General features: G+C 42.0%; 1 protein-coding gene across 1 annotated transcript in view; it reads left to right on the forward strand.

Annotated features, from left to right (window-relative positions):
* LOC147700905 (killer cell lectin-like receptor subfamily B member 1B allele A) overlaps positions 1–24,333 on the forward strand; it is a 426,874-nt gene that overhangs the window by 114,650 nt on the left and 287,891 nt on the right. Inside the window, exons 3-4 of the mRNA XM_086929268.1 lie at positions 7,032–7,100; positions 19,237–19,400. Of these exons, the coding sequence (XP_086785394.1) occupies positions 7,032–7,100; positions 19,237–19,400 (233 nt within the window). The remainder of the gene's footprint in view (positions 1–7,031; positions 7,101–19,236; positions 19,401–24,333) is intronic.

The raw sequence follows: 24,333 nt of genomic DNA on the forward strand, positions 1-24,333 counted from the left end.
ATGGCTAGCATGGGAATTGGGTTGCGGTAATCTTGTCCATCGCACAAGTGTGGTAGAAAGAAAAAGCCGGGATATAAAGCAATCTATAACAGCGAAGGTATTAGGTTCAGGCGCTGGGTGGGTCAAACATTTAATAAGTGTCCAGACTAGTCTTAACAACATGCCAAGAAATTCTCTAAAAGGTTTCAGCCCATACAAACTATTGTTCGGAATTAGAATGAATGTTCAGGACCTCGATAGTCAGATGTCAGTGGTACAAGAAGAAAAAACGCAGTTTGATGTAAAAGACCGTTTGGCTGTTTTACAGGAACTGAATGAAACAAGAAAATCATTAAGCAACATAAAGTTAAAGCAACAGCCAAGTACCACTGACGAGGCACCACCCGCAACAGCCCCAGCAAGGCCTGTCTGGATTCCAAAGATTGGGGATCTAGTCAGAGAAAAGATCGCGGTTAAGAAGGAATTTGGGCCTTCTTACAGAAAAGCAGTACCTGTCTTGGCAGTCACCGGAACAAGATCAGTTGTACTACCGCCCCTTGCTGGTAAAAAGGAGAACAGAGTCGTGTCTATCGATCTGGTAAAACCACAAGCATGTGGCCTATAATCAACAGTAGGCCCAGTGGACTCCCAAGAAACAACAGAATACCCAAACTTGCAACAATCCAAGAGGTTCAAACTGAAAGACTAATCACATTCGATCAGCCTGCAGTGCACAATGAAGGACTATGCAATAATGCCATGGAACTCGTGCCTCTTGAAACACAGATTGAAACAGTTCGTCAAGAAACAACACCAGTCTACACTAATGTGGCATCAGAAAGTGCTACCGAGAGACAGATTAAAAGAACAATCCCATCAATTGACAGAACTGCCTCTGGTTATTTCATCAACTTCGACAACTTCTCTGAAGATTTAAGTGACCCCGAAGTGATGCCAGAAACAAAAAAGTCTTTTAAAGAAAAAGCAACGGAACTCTTTCATCAACTGAAGGAAATCTACCTCGTTTCCCCTTGGCTAGAGTTCTGGTTCGGTCTAGGTATATTTTTCCTCCTGCTTTGGCTCATCATGGTACTGTGTTTGGGAAAATTCATTGAAGGAAAATATATTACAATGGACACAGCAAGTCAGAACATCAACCTAGTCCTGAAACCACACAGATCATCCCACGTGAAGAAAAGAGAACTGTCAACAGTAAATGTCACAGCAATTCCAATACCTGGTGGGGTAGTATGGGAGAAAACAGACTATGAGATCTATGGTCCGGTCGAAATCCTGAAGTATCCTCATCAACTAAAGGTTTCCTTAAGTGACTTTGTGACACCAAGTACATTCTCTGATGATTGGGACTTTAACAGTATTAATGACATGATGTCTGATTTAGTAATGTCAGCTAGATTCACAGATCATGATTATTTACAAGGTTCATCTAGTTATGAGCAGTTATTCTGTTACACCCACTATGGGGATCATTACTTGCATAAATCTGCACAGCCTAGAAATGTTTTTATGTATAATCAATGGGAACATTGGGCTACACCACCTAAAAGCAGTTCTAAAGCATTTTTTTGAGAAATTCAAATACTTCTCAGGGTTTAACACCAGTGATGCAGAAACGTTTTATTATAAACTGTTAGATAAAACAGGAATGAAAACAATGCTGACAAATTCTAAATTGATATATTCAGAAGCATTTTATGACAAAATGATGACATTTGGTTTTGATTATTGGAAAAATAATATTGAAACGAAAACGATTTGGGGTACAAAAGGTTGGCAGGTGCAAGGCATTGAAGCACTATTTAGAACCTGCATGATACCAGAACAAATGTTATTTTTAAATGACACTGTACACCAAACATCTTGTCTTGGCCTAGCTAAGATCAAAGAAATGAAAACACCGTCTATTCCAAAGCCAATACCTGAAAACGCAACAGCTGATATTGAATTAGACGTGTCACAAATTTTACATTTCAACAGAACACATCCTGATTGGAAAAAGTGGTTAATCTGGCCTACAGACACAAATAGCTGTCAAGATAGGTTCCTGAATAAAACACAGGGATTAAAAATGACCAGATTAGACCCTAGATACTCCCAGAGACAACATCCAGGGATTATAACAACATACAGTGTAGGGAAACTCTGCCTAGAATGGCTAACTACATCCACACTGGCTGAAATTAAGCAACACTTGTCTTTATTAAAAGATGGTGCTGATTTGCGCAATTTCATTCTTGGACCACGCAAACAGCGTCAAAAGCGTTTCATAGCGACCAGTATCTATGCTGCTTACAACGAGGCTTGGAAAGTAAAGCAAATTGAAACTGCTGAAAAAATACGAGAAATTGATCGTATTAATTTGGAGAAATCACTTTCTGTGGTAGACAATGGGTTAATGACTCTGTCTTCCAGAATATATTCTTTGGACAATATTGTATCCTCTGCCTTTGATGTGATAGACAGAGATTTGCTAATGTTACAACTTGGCCAGTCTCAATTGCGCTCTATTATACAACTAGGCTGGACGCTGCAAAATCTTCGTTCAAGCTATGTGCCTTGGCGTTTAATCAACACAACGTCATTATTTTCCATTTTTAACCTTACTGATAAACAGATCAGTTTGGCACAGAAAGGAGCAGACTATACAATCTTGAGCATCGAGAAACTCGAGAGATTACCATTGACAATGTCAGAGAGCCCTGTCATTGAATGGATAATACACGGAATTATCACAATTCCGATAACAACTTTCCGATTTCATAAATGCCTTGAGTACATACCTGCTGGCCAATATGAACAATTGGGTAAGGGATATGTAAAATCCGAATGGAAATTACCATACACTCATTCTTGCTATAGTGACAGCGACAAAAATGTATTTCTTAGTGGTGACAACTGTAAACACTCACTAAGCGGTATACTTTTGTGTCAGGGTATTAATTTACACGGAGCATGTGATGGAAATTCAAACAACCTTTCATGCCACCAGCTAGTCACACCTGCAACTCAGATAGAGCCCTTCTTTATGCAACTCGCAAACGGGAGTTACATTCTTAGAACGGATCACAGGTGCTGTGGCCTGACGCCCGGGAAAAGTTATCTAGTACAAGTAACGTCCATGGTCAAATGTTGTATGCAAGCATTGTTCCCGAGCGGGCCTCCAGACATAGTGACTCCCCTCTGGCCTCGTCTGAATCTCTATTCTATACGAATTGATACATTAAGCAAAATGAAATCTGTGCTTTTACAGACAACAGTGCCTATAACGTCATCTAAAGAGACGTATGATCTTCTAGTCGCAAGGACGGCTACTGAAGTCCATGACCTTTTATCAACAAATTGCCCCGTGCATTTCGTAGAAATGTTCAGCCAACTCCTTAACATGTCTAGTGCAACAAGCATCCCAGGCATATTTAAGACAGTCTTTACGGGACTGCTGACACCCTTCCAGGCAATTTTGGGAATCTTTCCTAATTTTGTGCACTCCATCTTTGGCGGCATACCACTATTTTTGGGACTCATTGCAGGGATTCTATTTTTGACCATCCTGCTACGATATGGCAAGCCTCGGCTCAGACATAGCTCCCATGGGAATGGAAGAGACAATCCTAGCAATGCGCTACAGGGACAGGATAACTAACGTCCTCGGATTGGCCAGGCTGAGAGATCTAAACATGACCTGGTTCCTTTCATTCAGACCGATATTGCAAAATTGCATTTTACCTGTGCTACGGTGTATGCTTTGCGGCGATGAATGCGTGTTGGACATCTGTCTTTCACTTCCATCAGCAGTACCAATGGACGTCGATACTTTGCTAAGTCCAATAACGGCTCACGCATTGTGTTGTCCCCAGCGGCTACCAATCCTGATGACGGCATTCGTGGAGACTCCTGTACTACAGCCAAGTGGTAACAGTGGAACGAGTGACAAAAGCAACATCATCCAGGTACAACGTTCTGTGAGCATTGCTGGTCCTGCCTTCGATGACAGCAATCATTCTCACACCTGCCAAGTTACAGCGCTATCTAATTTGGTTGAACTATCACCTGATTTTGTAGACCAATTCTTTGCGAGCCTGTCTGATACGATGTTCTCACCCATAGAGAAACAATAACTTTTGAGAAGCTTTCCGACACACAGCGTTCCCATGAACTCTGAATTCGGCCTTCAGTTTTGATCAACAAAAACTGCCAGGAGCTTGGAAATATATTTTCTTTGAATTGGACAATTTTTTTTTTAATATTGACCCTTTTTTGGCACGAACAATTCTTTGCTTAACGTAAAAACTATTCTTAGAGAACAGAAGCTTCACACTTCTATTTCTAAGCACATCTAGAGACATAACAACATAACACCAGCCTCTAGCACACATGTTATTACAATGCATTTTTATGTGATGATTTATCTCGCCTTTCTTCTGTCAGAGATACTTCATGTGTAATTCCTTTTGCATAATCGTTCATTGATTTCATATGCAATAATTTTTTGAATGATTACTATGCTTTAAAAAACGTACAGTACCTAAATTCCATGTATTACAAGTACGCCTATTTCGAATGCATTTATGTATTTTGGGGTGGGCAATGTTACACATACATCTAATTGCTTAGTTTTAGTAATTTTGATGGACATGAAAACGTGGAGTGGGTGTTGCGTGCTTATCTAGGTCCCTGATCTGATACTGTGACCTTATGCCCCTATTCGGCTATAAATCCATTTATTCCCTATATTGGCATAACCGTTCAAGTGCGATTTTCTGAAAAGTCATCTCTGGCCTCACACGAACAGAGCCACATTCCAGCATGACTCTCTGCTACTTCCTTTGCGACCAATTAGTGCAATGACAGAGCAGTAGTCACTATCTGATATTCCTAGATAACACTCCGAGTTCTTCAACAAGATAAAAACTTAGCAAACCTGGAAATCCCCGCTTGCTATGTTTTGATTAGTAATGGAACTCTAATGAGCAACTGATAACTGTCACTTCCTAGTGACATCTTTAATTGACGTCTTATGTCCAGCAAACTTGCGTCAAACCCGGCACCTGTCAGGTATAAATATTACCAACGTTGCCTTAAGCAATGTGAGCTGAGAGAAAGATACGAGCTGCTAGTTCGTTCCCTGTTGCTGATGCCAGCTGCCTGCATGACCCTGTGTTGGTAAAAACTAGCACTCTGTCGCTGCAGCCTGCTATCCTGTGGTGGTGAAGCTGCTGATTGCCATTATCGCCGCTACAGCGCGACCTATGGTGCAGTACGCTTGAGGAGCCGTGCAGCCGTCCTCTGCGAAGACATCCAGCCCAGCTGCCCGCGGACGCTGTCACCCCTCCTTCCTCGACGCGCTGAGAGAAGCCGCTGCCTTTCTCGTGCAGAGAAATCCAGTCCCGGCGCTTCCGGTTTACCCTCGCGGGTGACTGGGATATCGAGAGAGACCCCTGAAGGAGATACCAATCCTCCATCATTCTATTCAGAGGTATGGTGTTGACTAAACCCTTAGACGAGAATTCTTGAAACAAACCTTGGCAAAACCAACTTAACTTAAGCTACTTACTTACTCCCCCTTCTCACGTGTTAGGCTTAGGTCAGGCACACTGGGGTAGGCTTAGTTAGAAGCACCAGTTGAGTATGTTAGCCTAATGTATATATGACTGTATATATGTTTTATTACTTTTAAACCATTGTATGGCTAAGAAACCATATCAATGCTTTTACAGTTCTATTTCGCAATACTTATCTTACTGTACGTACTTTTTATCATAACAATTATTGCAATTGTGGCAATACATTTCTCTTGTACGAGAAGAAAGACTGTTCAATAAATGTTAACCCTTTATTGATACACGCCCGTCTCTCTATTCTCTACATACTGTGAAAGTAAAGCACTAGACTGACTGAGTGAAATCTATGTCTATTGTTTCACACGACCCTAGAGATCGACTCTTGATCTGAGGAGCAAAGTTGTCATGTTGCACGGTTGTTGGAAAACTGAATCCCTTCTTGTCTGTGCCAAGGAAGCTGATCACTTCTTATGCAGAGAAGAAAGTTTCCAGTGACCTCTGAGCTAGTTGGTAACACAACCCAATTAAGTTTAGCATAGTCAGTGGAGGCCTGGAATATCCGCAGTTCCACGTCGATACTACTGTTTATGTTATTCCAATGCGCAGGGCCTAGTGGGAAACTAGGAACTACACTACAGTAGCAGGTGCTGCAGCCAGTAGTACCTGCCGCAATGCAAAAATGGGACACTTTACATATCCCTGCACTACGTGACAGGCGCCATACGGCGCCAGCCACATGGTGCAGGCAGATATAGAGACGCACAGTGCTCACAGCTTAGGGCCAGGGGGGTCTGCTATGGGCCCCCAAATTCCCTTTCCGCCTGCTTGTTCATAGCATGTTAACTGTCATAAACAGGCAGGCAGAAAGGGATATCGTAATCCCTACAGCGGTGCCTTGTAGACCCGCCACCATTGTAGGGACTATGAGTTGCTCCGCCTCACCGGCGGGCTCAAGGAGCCCGTCGGATACGTGGCAGTCATTCTTTACGACTGCCAACTATCCACCCGCCATGGTAATATGGTGAGTGGATGTCATAGTTCTGATGGCGGTAAGACCACCACCAATGGGCTTTTGGTGGCTGTCTCACCGCCAGCATAACCAGGCCCTTTGTTACAGGTAAAGCTCTTTATCTGGGGGGAATTGCCATTTGTCCATCCTCTTCAGGTCGTAACTTTGGCCAATGGCCAAAGATATCATGACTAAACCAAAACAATTCTTTGAAAACAATCTTGCTACACTGGCTCATAATGTTTTGAATTCATTCGGGTAAGCTCTAAATCATAATGGATTGTGGAGAATAACAAATGTTGTAGATAAAGAAGATGGGATGGCTCAGTTGACGCACAAGTGGCATAAAGTTGACTGTTTAAGATGAAGAATGCTTTCCTATATTTGTACTACCTAGCCACATATTAAATTATTTTATGCTCTAATTGTTTTCTGCCTCGTCTAACTCTATGCCTCTCTTGCAGTAGTCTACGGGTTACGCAGGAAGTGCCCTGCAACTGAATCTGAAACAAGCAACTCACCTAGGAACTTGGGTAACAAGTTTAAACTCATTTTAACGTTATTTACTTGACAGACTAATTTATTTAACACCTTTGATGACTGCTTAATGGGGACCATATCCACTAACAGATGGTAACAGGGACATGGATCCCTGCTGTTTACAACAGTGCAAAATTACAGAAATTAGCAAAGCTAGAGGCCTCTTTTTAGGTTTAACAGAAGTAGTCAACAGTACATCTCTGATTTTATGAGTGGCAGTCATTGTGGCGAATGGCATGTTGCCTCCTTACATATGAGTCCACATCAGAAAGTGGCTAAGTGCCAAGAGGCATAACGTTAATCTTTAGCCAGCATCACCCTGCACCACACACAATGCCACACGAAAGCTATTTGGGATGTGTGATGCAAGGGGTGAGGCTGGAGGAAGCAGTGCGGTCCCCATAGAGAAGCGTTGCTGCAGCAGCATTTATGACACTCAGTGCTGGAGAAGCATCTATGGTGCATACCGCAGCTGAGCATCAATCGGCCTCTACTTGCATCACAGCCCATCTGAGTGCTCAGCAAGGAAACTTTAGTAGAACAAAAACAACAAAAGACATCATCACCACAACAAATGTGCACAACTGTTTTTACCACACATTAACACCTCCAGAATCCTGTTTTTATAAAACAGTGGTAAAAGGTGTTTACATCATACACTCTCTTGACTTACCACAGAGGACAAAAAATACCACCATTCAAAAATGTTTGGGGATGCGGTCCACTGTGTCTTAGTATAGAGAACCCAGTGTTTACTCTAGGGGTTTCGACCCAGTTTCTCTTCCTGAGTGCCCTAACTGCTCCAGACTACAATGAGGCCCACCTGTTACCACAGTGTAATGGAGAGCTGATGTCTCTTTTTTGTGCTGCTGGTACTGCGAGGGTGGCAGATGGATGCACTGGATTTGATGCCATTAGAAGAGAATATTGCTATGAACGCTTGAGTGAGTGATGGTTAAAAGCAATTTCTCTGCATTTCATTTCATAAGGCTTTATTCGGAACAAAGAACAATGTCCATAAAAGCACATACGAATTGAAAAACATTTAAGACAATGTCCAAAGTTAAAAACAGAACAAAAAATACAGGCAAGGGGTTAATAAATAATTTAAAAATTCATACTTTTCCTTGCATTGATTGCTTTAAGGAGGAAGGTAGCCGTGAAAAAACAAACATCAGGATGATGCAAGTTAAAGAGCAATTTCATGGAGTCATTTACAGTCCTGACTCCAAACTTCACAAAAATAGGTTTTAAATAAACAATTCGTAAATACCTATACATTGGACACAACAGGAGAAAGTGCATAGTGCTTTGTGCTGAGGTAGTGTCACATGGACATGGTCCAACTGGGTGCTTGTTCTGGCAAGGGAAAGCCACCAAATTGTGGACAATCCCGATTCTTAATCTTGTTAATACAAACCGGTGTGATGTTCTAGTCACTTGGGTCAGATATGGTTGATAGCCCACAAATTCATTCAAACCATTATATGACACACAGGTGGATAGGTTGCCACTATTACTAAGCCGCCTCTCAGAAAGAAGATTCAAAAAGGACTTCTTCATTTCGGGTTTAGATAAATCAGAGGCCCCGTAATTATCTAATTTAATATCAATACCATAGATCACCTGGAAACTATCTAGATTGTATTTAATCCATGGGATCTTAAAATAATTATCCATAGAGAGGCAGTCATTGATGATGGCTCTACATAGAGATGTTTCTTCTATTATCCAGACTGATCGCCATAACATAAGGGGTCTAAGGAGAATCAAATCGGTAAGATGTTGAATGCCGAGTTCTCTATGTACTAGTTCATTTGAGGCAGATTTAGGTAGACACAAGAGTCTTTTTAAAAAGACGATCTCCTCCACTTGTAAGCTCCCGGCAGGGGCGAAGCCCCAAACCCCGGCGCCATACAAAGCGGTAGAAAGACATCTGAACTGAAATATTTTAAGCATGTCTCTCACCCGCCTATCCCCTAGTTTAGTGGCTAATGTAAACACTCTGTGAGCACTCTTCGCCATCTTGGCCCTCACATTTTTATGGATGTATGACATAAAAACGCATGCTTTTCCCACACATGCTTTTACAACGCAGATTTTACATCTTATACCACTATGCTTTTGGGTGTTGGATAGTGAATTATTTAATTTACTATTCCAACTCCAGTCCCCGTGGACACTAGGGAAGGTGTTGGATAGTAAATAAATCTATTCCCTATCCTAGAGCGCCCCCTAGCACAATGCGTTGTAATGGTTTGCTTTGTAAAAGTTGCTTAGTAAAGGCACTGCGTGGTAAAAGTTGCTTTGTAAAGGATGTTCTCCTATTTTTATGCTCGCTAGTCCAGCTGTTATTGTTAGAAAATGTGATGCCCAGGTATGAGAAGTTTTCAATTTGTTGAACCTTATGTCCATCAATAAAATAAGAGGATGACTTCCTTTTACGCCCCTGCCCACATTCCATAATGTAGGTCTTGGATTTGTTAATCACAAGCGTTCTCCCTTTTATAAACTGTGAAAACCCATCCATCATGCGTTGGAGGCCTATCGGGGTGCGAGACAATAGAACAGCGTCATCCGCGTAAAGTAATACCGGGGCGTTAGCATCATTAACTTTAGGGGCATCTTCTGCAATGGTTTTTAGGATGGAATCCACTTCATTAATAAAAAGGGTAAAGAGCAAGGGGGCAAGAACACACCCTTGTCTAATACCCTGCCTGATCCTAAACTTGGTTGTACACTCACCATGGGTACCGTATCGTACACAAGTACATAATTATGTGTAGAGGCGGGCTAAAAAATAAACAATACCTTCTGGTGCCCCCATTTCAATCAGCTTGGCCCAAAGAATTGCATGGTCCACCAGATCGAAAGCACTACTCAAATCTGCAAAGCAGAGATAGATAATGCTCGGCTTGGACTGTGTACACTTTCCGATCAACAGTTCAAGGTTTAGACACTGTTCGTGTGCGCCAACCAGTACATGTTTTTTTTACAATAAAAGGGGTATTGATAGAAATCAAAAACAGAGCCCTTAGCTCTTCCAGAGGTGGAAACCATGGCAGGTAATTGATAAGAAACACATCCATTATAACCTTTAAAATCTTTACACCACGTTTCCTGGAAACAGATGATATCAAAAAGGGCCAAAAAATCCAACCACCCCAGACAGTCAGATTTGGATGTTAATCCCGCAATATTCCAACTAGCAATATTGCAACTAGAAAATCCAGTTGCCACATTGATATGTTGACTACCCCGTAAATTGGTTATGGACGGGTTTGTAGTGCTTTGACAATCATCTTCCGGCAGATCCTCGTTACATTCTCCTGATTCACCCTCTATACTGCCTATCATACAATCTGCATAATGCAGAATTTCTTTAGCTACAGGCCCTGAAGTTGTTACAACGGGTTCAACTCCTGGAAAAACTAAGTCCTCACAGTGTAAGCAGGGGGCCAAACCTGAATCCAGTCAATCGTTAGAGTCTAACCCACTTAAACATTGAAAACGATTGAAGGTAGCCACCTGGGGCCCACTCGGCTTATTAAACATACTGGGACCTTTCGCTCTGCCCCACCCATGATCATTATTAGGCTGGCCGGTGTGATGTCTATAAAAATAGTCCAAGGGGCGGAGTGAGATACCCTGGTCGTTAGGTGGGTGAGAAGTGGCTCTAATCAAAGCGGTGGTAGCAAGATGGGGACTTTTGAAGTTAACAATAACACAATCACCCAAAATATTCTTGTGTGAAGTACCTATCCAGTTGGTTCTAGTAGTTACTAAAATCTGGTCTGCCATAGCAACTGGAAAACCACATTCTCTGTTGAGCCAGGCCACGGTTTTGTTCTTTAACAAATCGTGTGTTTCGTGGGTACCATCAGGTCCCTCCTCCCTTACTGGTGGAACATTGGTCAAAACTGCCACATATGGTGCGCAGTCAGGTGGTAAATTAGGCAGTGAATAGCCATACCACTTTTTCTTAGCTAAATTAATTCTCTGTGTGTTCCCTGTAGTCAAGGTTGTGGGTATGGTTGTGGGCACAGGGTTAGTAACCACTACCGTTTCAATGCTTGGACCCCCAGTAGGCCACTTCAACGGCTCACTGGTGCTACCCTGAGCCGTTTCAACAGGTACCATACAATTATTAAGGTCGGGATGGATTTGCACAAGTCCTCCTAGCCGTTTCAATTCCCCAGAAACAATATCAAGTTTGTCAAGTAAGGGTTGTATAATTTTAACAAACCTGACATCAATAATACCGATCAGCATCTCTAACTGCTCAGGTGCTAATTTCAGATAGGTATTGTTTGAAGCAATGTCAGGATCATTGATGGTTCCTTTGGTAGTTGTTTCGATGTTTTTTTGACTTTTACGATTCCCCCCCCCCCCCCCCCCCCCCCGTTTAGACAAAGCTGGCCTACTTGCATTTCTTCCAGACCTTAAAACCCTCTGCACTTTAGGGGCCGGTGAACATGATACTACAGAATCGTTAAGATTCCCATTCACCGCCAATATGGGTTCTATATCAAGAGATGCTTGCATGATAGAGGGATCTGTGGAACTTGTAACACAGCTAACATCCACGGAGGGAGTAGTTAGAGGAAAGGATGCCTGAGTAGGAATAGGGAAGGGGTCAGAAGAACTCCCTCGTCCTAAAGATTGTCGGCGTTCCTTATTAATTTTGACTACCACTTTGACAAGATAATTGTCAAGAGTGGCTACAACGGGTCGAATATTCCCTCCATTGGTTTTAGACGTTTTAGATATGCAAGGGAGGCCCTTGCCAGGGGCAAATGAATATACTTAAGTTAAGAATATAAAAATCCGAATAGCACAATTTATGAAATGACGATGACCCTAACACATAAGGATCAAAAAAGCAATCCTAGAAATTGCCAAACAACAATAAAAAGGGGATATTTGCCCCAAACAACCCCAAATAGTATATGAGGTACAATATTAGGGGGCTGATCACCATACCTGGTCCAGTTCACAATTCTATGAGTCCTCACAGTTCTTAGGGCAACAATCCAGGATCCTCGACCCAGCCCCGCCTCGTCCTGTCCCGGATGTCACAGACTGTCCGTCCTTTGTCCGTCCGTCCGTCAGGTGTGCGCCGCCGGGGCACCTGGGGAATGTAGTCCAGCTGTTCCCCTCACTGCGTTAGCGGGGTACACTCCGGTGCGGCCGTTCCTCTCACGGCGATGGACAGAGTGGAAATGCCAGGTAAATTCGTCCCCCAAAGAGCGCTTGGCGCTCCTTGCTTTTCAAGCGCCTCCGGGCGCGGTGTCTCTGGCGTCAGGTGTGCGCCACCGGGGCACCTGGGGAATGTAGTCCAGCCGTTCCCCTCACGGCGTTAGCGGAACACACTCCGGTGCGGCCGTTCCCCTCACGGCGATGGACAGAGTGGAAATGCCAGGAAAGTTCGTCCCCCAAAGAGCGCTTGGCGCTCCTTGCTTTTCAAGAGCCTCCAGGCGCGGTGTCTCTGGCGTCAGGTGTGCGCCGCCGGGGCACCTGGGTAATGTAGTCCAGCTGTTCCCCTCACGGCGTTAGCGGGACACACTCCGGTGTGGCCGTTCCCCTCACGGTGATGGACAGAGAGGAAATGCCAGGTAAGTTTGTCCCCCAAAGAGAGCTTGGCGCTCCTTGCTTTTTAAGCGCCTCCGGGCGCGGTGTCTCTGGCGTCAGGTGTGCGCCGCCGGGGCACCTGGGGAATGTGGTCCAGCCGTTCCCCTCACGGCGTTAGCGGAACACACTCCGGTGCGGCCGTTACCCTCACGGCGATGGACAGAGTGGAAATGCCAGGAAAGTTCGTCCCCCAAAGAGCGCTTGGCGCTCCTTGCTTTTCAAGAGCCTCCAGGCGCGGTGTCTCTGGCGTCAGGTGTGCGCCGCCGGGGCACCTGGGGAATGTAGTCCAGCTGTTCCCCTCACGGCGTTAGCGGGACACACTCCGGTGTGGCCGTTCCCCTCACGGTGATGGACAGAGATGAAATGCCAGGTAAGTTTGTCCCCCAAAGAGAGCTTGGCGCTCCTTGCTTTTTAAGCGCCTCCGGGCGCGGTGTCTCTGGCGTCAGGTGTGCGCCACCGGGGCACCTGGGGAATGTGGTCCAGCCGTTCCCCTCACGGCGTTAGCGGGACACACTCTGGTGTGGCCGTTCTCCTCAAGGCGATGGACAGAGTGGAAATGCCAGGTAAGTTTGTCCCCCTTTGCATTTCATATACACTTTTTCTATGGATTTTAGCAATGTATTTTGGGCTTGTGTTTAGGAGTACCCACTGCCTGAGTGTTCAGTCCCAAAGGGGTGGGATCAGGAAGATACATGAGAGCAGCATATACATGTATACAGATGGCAGGCTACCAGTCCTCTTTGCTTGGCATGTGCTCTGTCTGCATTTGAGCAGAAGGTTTGTTTGTGGGGTCCACTGGTTCTACCACCATACTCTTGCTCCTTCTTTGCACACCTTCTCCTACAGACACTCTATAACAATTGTTGGGGAGGGGGTTGGTAGGGGGTGTTGACATGTGTGTGTGCTTGTCTCTCATGAGTAATACAAAGAAAATATCTTAATAGTGACCACCGCCTTCTGTGGTTTAAGCAACAGCTATAGCATCCACTCAAGGAAGCCTGTGAATGTGAGTAGTGCAGGTAATCTCTCTTACTCAGCATAACTTGCATGGCCCCATGTCATGGTAAATTATTTTGATTTGACACAACGGTCTTGTTCATGAGAAATACCTATATCATTGGAGTTTGGGCACTCTGACCCAAGATTTAGGTATCCCTCCAGGGGTGTAGCCAGGCATGTAGCCAGGAAAATATATTCAGGGGGCAGCTCTGATCAAACATTAAAGCTGTTCACTGGAGGTTCATTCTCTTCCAAATTCTTGGATGAAGAAGGTACAGTATGCAAGGTTTGAAAGCCCTCAGTGGTGTATCATGCTTTTGTTATTGGTGTGATTAGTTGTACTGCTAAATATTGACTCCCAGAATATCATGCAACTAAAATATTCATAGAATATCAACAGGTAAGTGCATACAGGAAAGTACAGATTTACTATTCCCTGAACATACATACACCACATAGGTGCACACATGTGGAGTAAGATATTGTGGAGTAAGATTTAGTCAGTATTTTGTATTCAATATCTTTCCTCATTATACTATGTCATTTATAATCTGGTGTTGATATGAAGGGTGCATGTGATTCTATCTGAAAGAATGTGTGAATTGTTAAGTTGCATGTTAAAGCAACTCAATCAACTTTCCACAATCCACCTTTAAATCCTTTAGAGGGGCATAAAGTTGTGAAGTTGGCTAACTGACAACTTTGAGTATTTTCTAAACTGTTTATGAAGTACTTTAAAAAGCTGGCCTCCGCTCAGAGCTCTCTCTTTCACATCTCTTACCATTACTAAGGAAAGCCTTGGACTTCAGAAGGGTTGAATGTATTATTTCCATTCCACTATAAGCAACTGTAGGGAAAGTGCTGACTTCATAGTCGTTAGATTTACTATCCCCACTCCACTATAAAAAAAAAACAATGGGGAATGTGTTGGACTTTGAAGGGATTACATATAAGAATACAAGTCCTCATCATTTAGTAAAAGTACTTTGATACCTAATATAAAAAATATTAAATCATAGTACATATAAAAAATATATTGTTTAAAAAAAAGTTAACATATAAAATAAACACAAAAAACAAAAAAAAACAATAAATTACTTATAACATTCACTTGCCTTGTCATGACTACTTCCACCATGGCCACAGCGCAACCTTCCACCACCACCATGGCAAAGGCACACCCTTCCACAATGCTCCCTTCCACACTGTCATGCCCTCCAGCGAATCAGTGATCGTTGGTCTCTTTCCCTCATCCCTCCCACATCACACACGTTCCAGATTGTATTTCTCTTGTTCCGCTTCTTCCCGCCACAGCTGTCCCTTTTTGCATCACTCCTCCACTTGTTTTAGGACCTTGAACGCAAGGGTTTCATTCCATGAGGCCTCTCCACATTATTTCCTCTCGCCAGGTGCACCTTGAATTAACATGCACCAGTTGCTTTAGAGCTCACTAAGCTCACAAGATCTCAACTTGCCATGGGCACCAGCAGTCATCTTTGGGGTGCAGCAATAAATACCACCTCGCATCCACGTGGCTCAGCTTCACTTTCTCGCTCTGAAGACTACCGGATGCATGAACAATTACCTGCCTCTCAATCCAGGATATCCGCATCACTGCCCAGCTTTAGGATCCTTAGCATCTCCTCCTTGACACTCCTTTGCAGGCATTACCCAAGAACTAGAACCAGCAAAATAAACCACAAGAAAATAACAAAGGTCCTCATACGATTGCGGTCTGACGAGCATCCGACCGCCATCGTAACGCCATGGAAACCACCTGATATGGAGTCGGCAGCTTCACCCACCATATTACAATCCGACCACAGTGAAGACTGTTGGAAACATGCCTTCTTCAATTTCGGCTTGCACTAAGGATTACCCTTGCGGGCAGTTGCAGGGCTAGCATTGTCTCAGTGTGACCCGGAGGTTCAAGTGCATGGACTCAGCATTATAACTAGACAAAATACAGAATTCTCAAACTTGTTTCATTGAAATTAATAACTAAAAGACTAATACCATTTAAACTCGAAATTCATTTCACACAAAAAAATTCCAAAACACTAACCATAAAATCAAAATAAAACAAAACAATAAATGGTGGGTCCAGCATTTAAATTATACGAACTATCAATTAATCAATTACATATAGTGAACAATGCAATAATATAAAAAATATTATAGCTCTAATTTTTTTCCACTCTGTTCCCCTCCAACAAAACAGTTATAGTAATAAATAAATATTTTAAACATGAAGAAAAATGAAATTCTAAAAAAACGAAACAACATATAATTCATTAATTTACATAGCTGATATTCAAATTATGTTTAATTATTATAAATGTAAGTTAATATTAAATTTAACTGCATTTCATTTAATTAAATTTCGACCTTATTCCCCTACAAACCCAAAATATCACTTACTATTACCAATATTAACATTAAAATATACATTAAAATGACCAAATTAATCTAAAAGATAAAATAACAAATAAACAATTCACATATCCAATTAAATAATTGATTTGAAATGAAAAACGAATTACCAATAAATGTTAATTATTTAGTATTTTATGAACCTGGAATGCCCCGTGCTGGCCTGGTGACATGGGTCCCCTCCCTGTACCCTCCAGGAAAGCCAAGAGTCTTGGGGGCCCATTATGATGTCGGGCGGATTGCCCCCGCCAGGCTGGCGGGAGCCACCGCCAGCCTGGCGGGGGCAAGCCGCCGGACATCCACACTCGTTTTCCCCCTGCCATATTAGTATGGCAGGGGGACGGAAAAGGAATAATATGGTGGCGGTGTCTATCAGACACCGCCAGCCATATTATGATGTGCAATTGTGGATGCCTTTCCGTGGTGGCATAAGCATGCGGACAATCCCTGCGGGGGCCCGTTGCGGGTCCCCAGGGACTACGGGGGCATGGGGGGTGCACATGGGGGATACCTATGATACCCCCCAGCAGTTCCATGCACAGCATGGCAGGCACCGTCGGCCGTTGGACGTTGCGAGCACTACCTTCGGAGTGCTGCACACGTCCAAAGGCCAACACGGCCCCACCCATTTCTTAGAACGATCAGCACTGGCGCTGAACGTTCTAAGCAAGAAACGGGTTAAGGATCTTCACTGGCTGAGAGTCAAAAACAGATACAAGTTTAAGGCCCTCTGCCTGACATATAAGGCCCTCCATGATTCATGACCTTCTTTTCTGAAGAAATCCTGATAATGGTACACTCCTACAAGAAACCTAAAATCAGCACGTTCTTTCAGAGTAAATGCCATTAGATTTAAAAAATCGAAATGGGGTGGCAACAGCTTTGTGGTTACAGCTGCGACATCCTGGAATCTTCTTCCACTCAATCTTAGATCTGCTCCTTCCCTGCCCCAATTCAAGAAATTTCAATCAGTAGGTCGTCTCTTCCCCTATTAATGCTTACAAACTTCAGTGCCATGACCTTTGTGTATACGCTGCGCTTTACAAATAACTAACATAACATTTACATATCACCTTATAAATTACTAATTAGATTTGACAATATATTACAAAAACCTTAAAATTACAAATTAATGGGCATATTACCAAGAAGGGCGATAGACGAATATCGCTGTGTTAGCAGCCGTTTTCGGGCGCTAAGTTGCGATATTTCTATCGCCCTATTAACAAGCTGTCGCTAACAGCAGTTAGCGACAGCTTGTAGGCGATAGCGAGCGGTTTGGGGCCCGCTTTGCATGTCAGCGTTATTTATCGCTAATGCCATGCAAAGTGGGCGTACCCAACCCGTTAGCGACTGATAGCAGTCGCTGACGTGGCTATCGCTTATTAGCAAGGCAGGCGTGGCGATGGAAATATTCACGCTAAGCGCGAATATCTCCAAAAACTAACGCCAGCCCAGACCAGTTCTTAGCCATGTTATCCAATGAGAGGTAGATAACATGGCTAAGAGCATTTCATCGCTAATGCGTGAATATCGCTGTATTCTCAGCGATATTCACGCATTTCGCTGCTATTGCCTTGATTTTTATCCCTTTTGAGATAAACCTTGCTAATAGCAAGTTATCTCAGCGATAGAAACCGGTGATGCGCAGCACTAAAAATGTTGCCGCTAACCCAATTTAGCGATAAATATCGCTTTTTGTTGGTAGTATGCACCTATATTTTTTATACACTAATAAATATTCTAACAATACTGACACCTTAAATCAATAACTGAACTAAAACATATTACATTAATTTAAAAAGGAACATTATTTACAACTATATCAAAGAAAACGAAATTAAAAGCAATATTTCTTGAAAATTATATTATAGACCAAAAAAACGATATTCTTTAGAATTATATTTTGCTAATATATCTATAACAATAGTGATATCCCACCATGTTTAAAACACCCTTAATTTAAAATGGGATTCACCCGAGCATTTTCTCAATTTTTAGTCCTCATGGACCCTTCTATAGCAATAACACGAGCATTTGTGGTTATCTGTTTGACAATAAACAGGCTATGATGTTTGAATCAATAAATCTACTTTTTGATTCAGGGTGCACACTTCGGGACTAAGATAATCTCACTTTCCTGTGAGATTTGTGGAGGTTTGTGTGTACTTGATAGGCATCCTTGGCCAGAAGTTCTATCTTTCTTATTTTATATGGTAAATGGTCAACTTTGACCTCCCCATTCTCCTCTTTCTCTGGCATTATCTGCTCTTCCTCATCCAATGACATACTAATATCTTCAAGATAGAATCGGCTGATGTGCTGCGTAGTGGTGCCTACCTAGCCTCCCTGGAGAAGACACAAAGTGCGCATGAATGTTTGGGGGCCCGAGAGGGCCAAACAAACATTCATGTGCCGTTACATAGTGCCCACCACTCAGCCCCCTGCTCTGAGAGCAGAGCAGATCCGCCCACCCAATGCAGCAGCAGGAACAAATCGAATGATATTGTGAGTTATTATCATTTAATAGTAGCTTTACACGTATCAATTCAGATATGACTTTACACTGAGTTGATAGTTACACCTAGGTATAGAAAGAGGTATGCATGTAATTAAATTTACTTATGTAAATGTACCTTTGTGAAACGGACCCTTAGTTTTTATGAAGTCTGCCCCCATTTGCAGTTCCTTCTCATACATTGCTTTATGCAAATGCTAGCACTCATTTTCTCATTAGTGTAATGCTGGTAAAGATGCACAATCGTCTATGCACTAGGTACTAAACTCTACCTGTTATTTTCTGTCCTAGTATATCAGGACTTCAGATGACTGTGACTGACTGAGATTGAGGAGAATCTGCATATTTCAGGGGAAACTCGCTTAACATATTTGTGTTGCCATTTTGCTGAGAGTTGTACATTTCTGCTTTTTTATCCTTTGGTGCAGTGGCACAAACCCCTCTCTAAAATGTCTTACCAGCTGAGCTACCTGACTGTGGCCTGCAGATTTTCTTTTTTACTCATTAGTTTTTAACCCTAGTAACAATTAATTCCATTCTTCTTCCAGCATCAGTTCATCCTACGCCATCTTGTCCTCTGTACTGGCAGCAGCGTGGACGGAAGTGCTATTACTTCCCAGAAAAAACAGATGAGAAAAGCTGGAGCGCGAGCCATGAAGACTGCTCCTCCAGGGGCTCCCGCCTGGCATTGATAGAGGATAAAGCAGAGCTGGTAAGGCATCAGTGATAGAGGAACAGCCAGAGCTGGTTAGGCACCAGTGGTACAAGAGTAGGCAAGGCATCATTGACACAGGAGTAGGCAGAGCGGCTAAGGCATCAGTGATACAGGAGCAGACAAAACTTGTAAGGCATCAGTGGTACAGAAACAGGAAGAGCTAGTTAGCCATCAGTGGTACAGGAGTGGGAAGAGATGGTAAGGCTTCAGTAATACAGGGTCATGAAAATTGGAATTGCATTAGTGATACAGGATATGGCGTGGCCAATATGGCATTGCTGATACAGTATGGGTGCCAGAAAGAATTAGTTGGACGGAAGTACAAGAGAAACCAGCGGTGACAGCTGATAAGGTGTTAGTGACAGAGGACCAGGTTTTGCGTTTAACGTACTAGAGAGAGAGGACAAGGCAAACCTGTCTTAACCTGTGATACAGGATAAGTCATACAACATTAGGCATAATTGATAATGTACAACATATAGCTGATTAGCTGTAGTAATAAAGAAGCAGGTAAAGTTGGCAAAACATCAGTGATACAAGAGCAGCAGGGCTGGTAAGGCATTCATGCTACATAGATCAGTAGGGTTGGTAAGTCCTGAGTTATAGGAGTGAAAACAATTCTTTAAGGCCTGTGGACCTCAATTAAATCTAGGCAATCATTGCAATAAATATACCTGTTGTCCCTCGAACCATAGAACCCAGATAATATCACAAGTTTTGTGAAGCTCCAACAACCTAGGTAGACCTTTGTCTCTTATGGGAAGCAAGACTGAACAACCAATGCTTACAACTAAAGGTTGGATGTTAAGCAGAATGTTGTCTAAAGCTAGCACATAAATCACTCACAATAATACAATCCCCATGCTGTGTTATACATTTGGAAAAAAAAGTGTTATGACTTTATTTTCATTAAGTATAACATTCTTAGTATTGTAGAGAAGGAACCCATATACCATCATACTCAGCAAAGGAACTGGAATATTTTGCATTGGCTACTGGGCTAATGGGTCTTTGTGTATTTTGAATTGTCCTCAAATTACAATACAAGCAAGAAAACAGGTAAAGCTTAAAGGGAGATCTTTTGGCTTCAGGTCCTAGTGAAATATTTTGGAAGTCGCTCTCAATATGTTCTCACTTGATCAGTGTAGGGAAAGAACTGAGAGATCAGGAAATATTAAGATTCAAGAGGCAGGAAGCACACATTTAAATCTGTGCAATACACCAGGGTTCTCTGCAGACAGGAATTACTGTCAAATGGGCACTCAGGATAGAAATTAACAACAAAAAACATTGTAGAAAATCTAACACCCAAATCAAATCTCAGAAGAAAAGGTCCCGATGGTAGGAGTGAAAATAATCTTTCCAGTAGGCGCGCTTCCTGAACCCATCATAGCGGTCTGAAGCAGATGGAGGTGGATTTCGGATCCCATCAGTTGATACCAGCTGAGCTGCGGTGGTGGGATATTTTGGCAATGCAGGTGAGCCCCACTGTGTGTTGAGTGACAGGAGGCTGGAAATATGCGTGTTTCAAGGAAGGAGCTGAGCGGTGATTTGTAGCGGTGTCTCCCGTTCTCTGATGTGTGCGTTGCTGGCCCTGTCCCATGATTGTTTGGGTATCGGTGCTCTGAGTTGGACCTGGAGATGGAGCTAAATTGCACACTTTAATGAATGAGATAAATGGACTAAATTACTGGTGCTCCAAAAGTCTGCAGTAATGTCTAAAATGGTTGAGAGCATTGTTGTCTTTTTGGACCCTGTTGTGAACTATAACTGGATCTCTTGAGCTGTGGCGATGAGATAGGGAATAAGTTACCCAAAGAACTCGGCTTCGCTATGGTCCAAGCTATAGCATCCTCCCTAGCTTGGGTACCCGCAATGACTACATCACACATGTAGTTTAGTATGACACGTCTCTATTGGTCTGCCTGTAACTGTGAACTTAACATTCTAAAGCAAGGTTTAGGGTCCGCATGGAGCCAAAAGGGTTCTGTCATAAAACTCGCACAACACTACATCTCACCCTTTGCTAAATTATTTTTTTTACAAATTATATATATATATATATCCAAGTCATGCCGAGGGATGCCACAGGCGTTTTTAGTGACTGTGTCATTGACGACCTGAAAGAATTAAATAGAAGTGTTGTCTGTCAAAACAAACATAGAAGTTTTACTGAACAGCAATATTCCAAATTAATGCGAAAGATAAATGAGAATAATAACGTAATTGTAAATAAAGCAGATAAAGGGGACAATATCGTGCTCTGGCCCCATGATGATTATGTGAAGGAGGCTCAGTGACCCTTTATGTTATAGGAAAGCTTCATTTAATGAGCTGAAATTGGTACAAGATCAAGTATTCAAGGATTTGGCGCAATGGCAAAGGGAAGGCCTTATCAACAAAGAAGAATACAATTTTTTGAAAACAGATTACCCAATCACGCCAACTTTGTACTTTATACCGAAAGTGCATAAGTAAACTAGTCCTGTGCCAGGTTGGCCCATCATTTCTGCACAGAGTGGGTTACTAGAGTCTATGTCGAAATATGTGGATTACTATTTAAGAGATTTTGTGGAATGCCTCCCTTCATATATTAAAGACAATAGCCACTTCTTAAGCAAGCTGAGAGAGGTCACTTGGAGTGATGAATACTGTTTTATTGTTATGGATATATGCTCCCTGTATACGAGCATCAATCATGATGATGGTTTAGTTGCTGTGCAACAGTTTCTTTCCAGTAGGGACGTGAGGTTTAACGAAGACAACAAAATGTTGATAAACATGATCCAAATATGTTTGACGAACAACTACTTCTTATTCACAAAGAGGTGCACCAACGACTCCGGGGTGTGGCTATGGAGGCATGTTTCTCCCCCAACAATGCATGCTTGCATGTTGGCTGGTGGGAGAGACATGTACTAGGCCACATCCATGTTGACTCTTTCAAGGATAACATTGTCAGGTGGTGGCGATTTATAGACGATGTGTGCGTGATATCGCAGGAATCTGTTGAGTCCATACAATACTTTCTTGATATAATCAATAGAAATAACTTGAATTTGGAATTTACTGCTACCATTAGTAGAGTAAAAGTTGAATTCTTAGATGTGGAGATATATGTTAGTGATAACATTGTTCACACTAAATTGCACAGGAAGGTTACTGCCAGGAATTCAACACTGCATGCCAGCAGCACCCATCCCATATTCCTTGTTAAGAGCATCCCCTACGGGGAGTTCTTATGGATAAAAAGGATTTGCAGCAATTATAATGACTTAACTGATTGTTTGAATGAATCTGTGCAGAGATTTTTAGCACAGGGCTATAAAATGGATGATCTACAGATAGCTTTATCTAAATTGCATAATTAGAAAAGTGATGTGACAATGATCAATGAAGAAAGGTGTATGACATCTAGTATAATAAGGGATTCTAGAACTGAAAAGTCAGCGGTCAGACTTATAACCACTTTTAGTTGACATGAAAAGCAGGTTAGAAAAATTAAGAATAAAAACTGGCCAATTTTGAAGTCTGACATCATGCTTTCCCCTGAATTAGACGTTCAACCAGTCATTACATTTAGAAGGGCACCCTCTATGAGGGATGCCCTAGTAAAAAGTAGTCCTGAAGTACGGGACACAGGTAATTGGTTGTCTAATAGAACAGGTTTCTACAAGTGTAGTTCCTGTAGGGCGTGTATATTCAGTATCAATAAACTAGAATTCATTGATGCCTTTTCTTCTACCCCGTGCAGAATCAATGGACCCTTTAGCTGCAAGACAGACCATGCTGTATATGTCCTAGAATGTACGTGTCAAATAAAGTACATAGGTAGAACTAAGCTCCAGGTTTTTAATCTAATTTACAGCACTTACGTGCTATTATTAACTCAGACTCTAGTTATCCGGTGGCGCGTTATTTTAAATTAGTCCATCAGATAACTAAAAAGATCTAAGTTATTTTGTAATTGACTCAGTCCCAAAATCAATAGGAGGGGGCAACAGAGAGAAAAAGCTGCGACAACTAGAGAGCCAGTATATTTTACAACTTGATACTAAAATGCCTAATGGTTTGAATACTGGAGAAGATTTGTACAATTTTTTTATAAAATCAAACTCATATATAATGCTGCTATTTCCTGTATTGAGTAATTTTGGACTGATGCTTTTTTATGGATGAATTACTTTTATTGGAATTTTATCTTTACTTTTATCGGATTTTTACTGGTTTTACTGGATTTCTGCTTTTAATGGTTTTTATTCGGTGTCAGTGAAGAATGGGGTTCCGGTAGTTGTTGTTTGTGCATGATTTTAGTATTTATTAAAATTACTCTATTTCCTAATGGTTTTGCTTATTCAATAATGTAGGTTTTCAAGTTTGATCATTCTTGATTTAATTTTGAGCTGTTTTTGCACATATTTCTTACTTATTGATTATGTCCAGATGATTTACTGTTTTTGGATCTGATATTGCAATGGCACTTTATGAACTAATGGATTCTGGATCTTTGAAGTAATTTTGCATTAAGCACTTTACAGTATATTGAATATTTGAATGATTGGCGTCCTTTACACATGCCTGATTAATCTATACATTAAGAGTATGCAAGCTACTTATGTATTCAATAGTCGAGCTGCATTTATTTATTTATTTATTCATTTGTTGGTTGGTATGCACTTTTTTATAATTTTGAACTCATTTTTTGCACTTAGCACTTTGCTCGCACAACAGACTTAAGAAAGTATAGTGAATTTGGGATCATGATATGTCCATGTTTTGGTAACATTTATTCCATTACGTGTATGGGCACTTGCCCAGTATTGCTGATATGTTATAACCTGGATATAACAACTATGAAATATTTAAATGATTTCCTTATGGAAAAAGTTGGATTTTAAAATATTGTTTGTTGTATTAGGTTTTAGCCAAA

Source organism: Lissotriton vulgaris, chromosome 7, assembly GCF_964263255.1.
Source record: "Lissotriton vulgaris chromosome 7, aLisVul1.2, whole genome shotgun sequence".
NCBI classification, from domain to species: Eukaryota; Metazoa; Chordata; class Amphibia; order Caudata; family Salamandridae; genus Lissotriton; species Lissotriton vulgaris.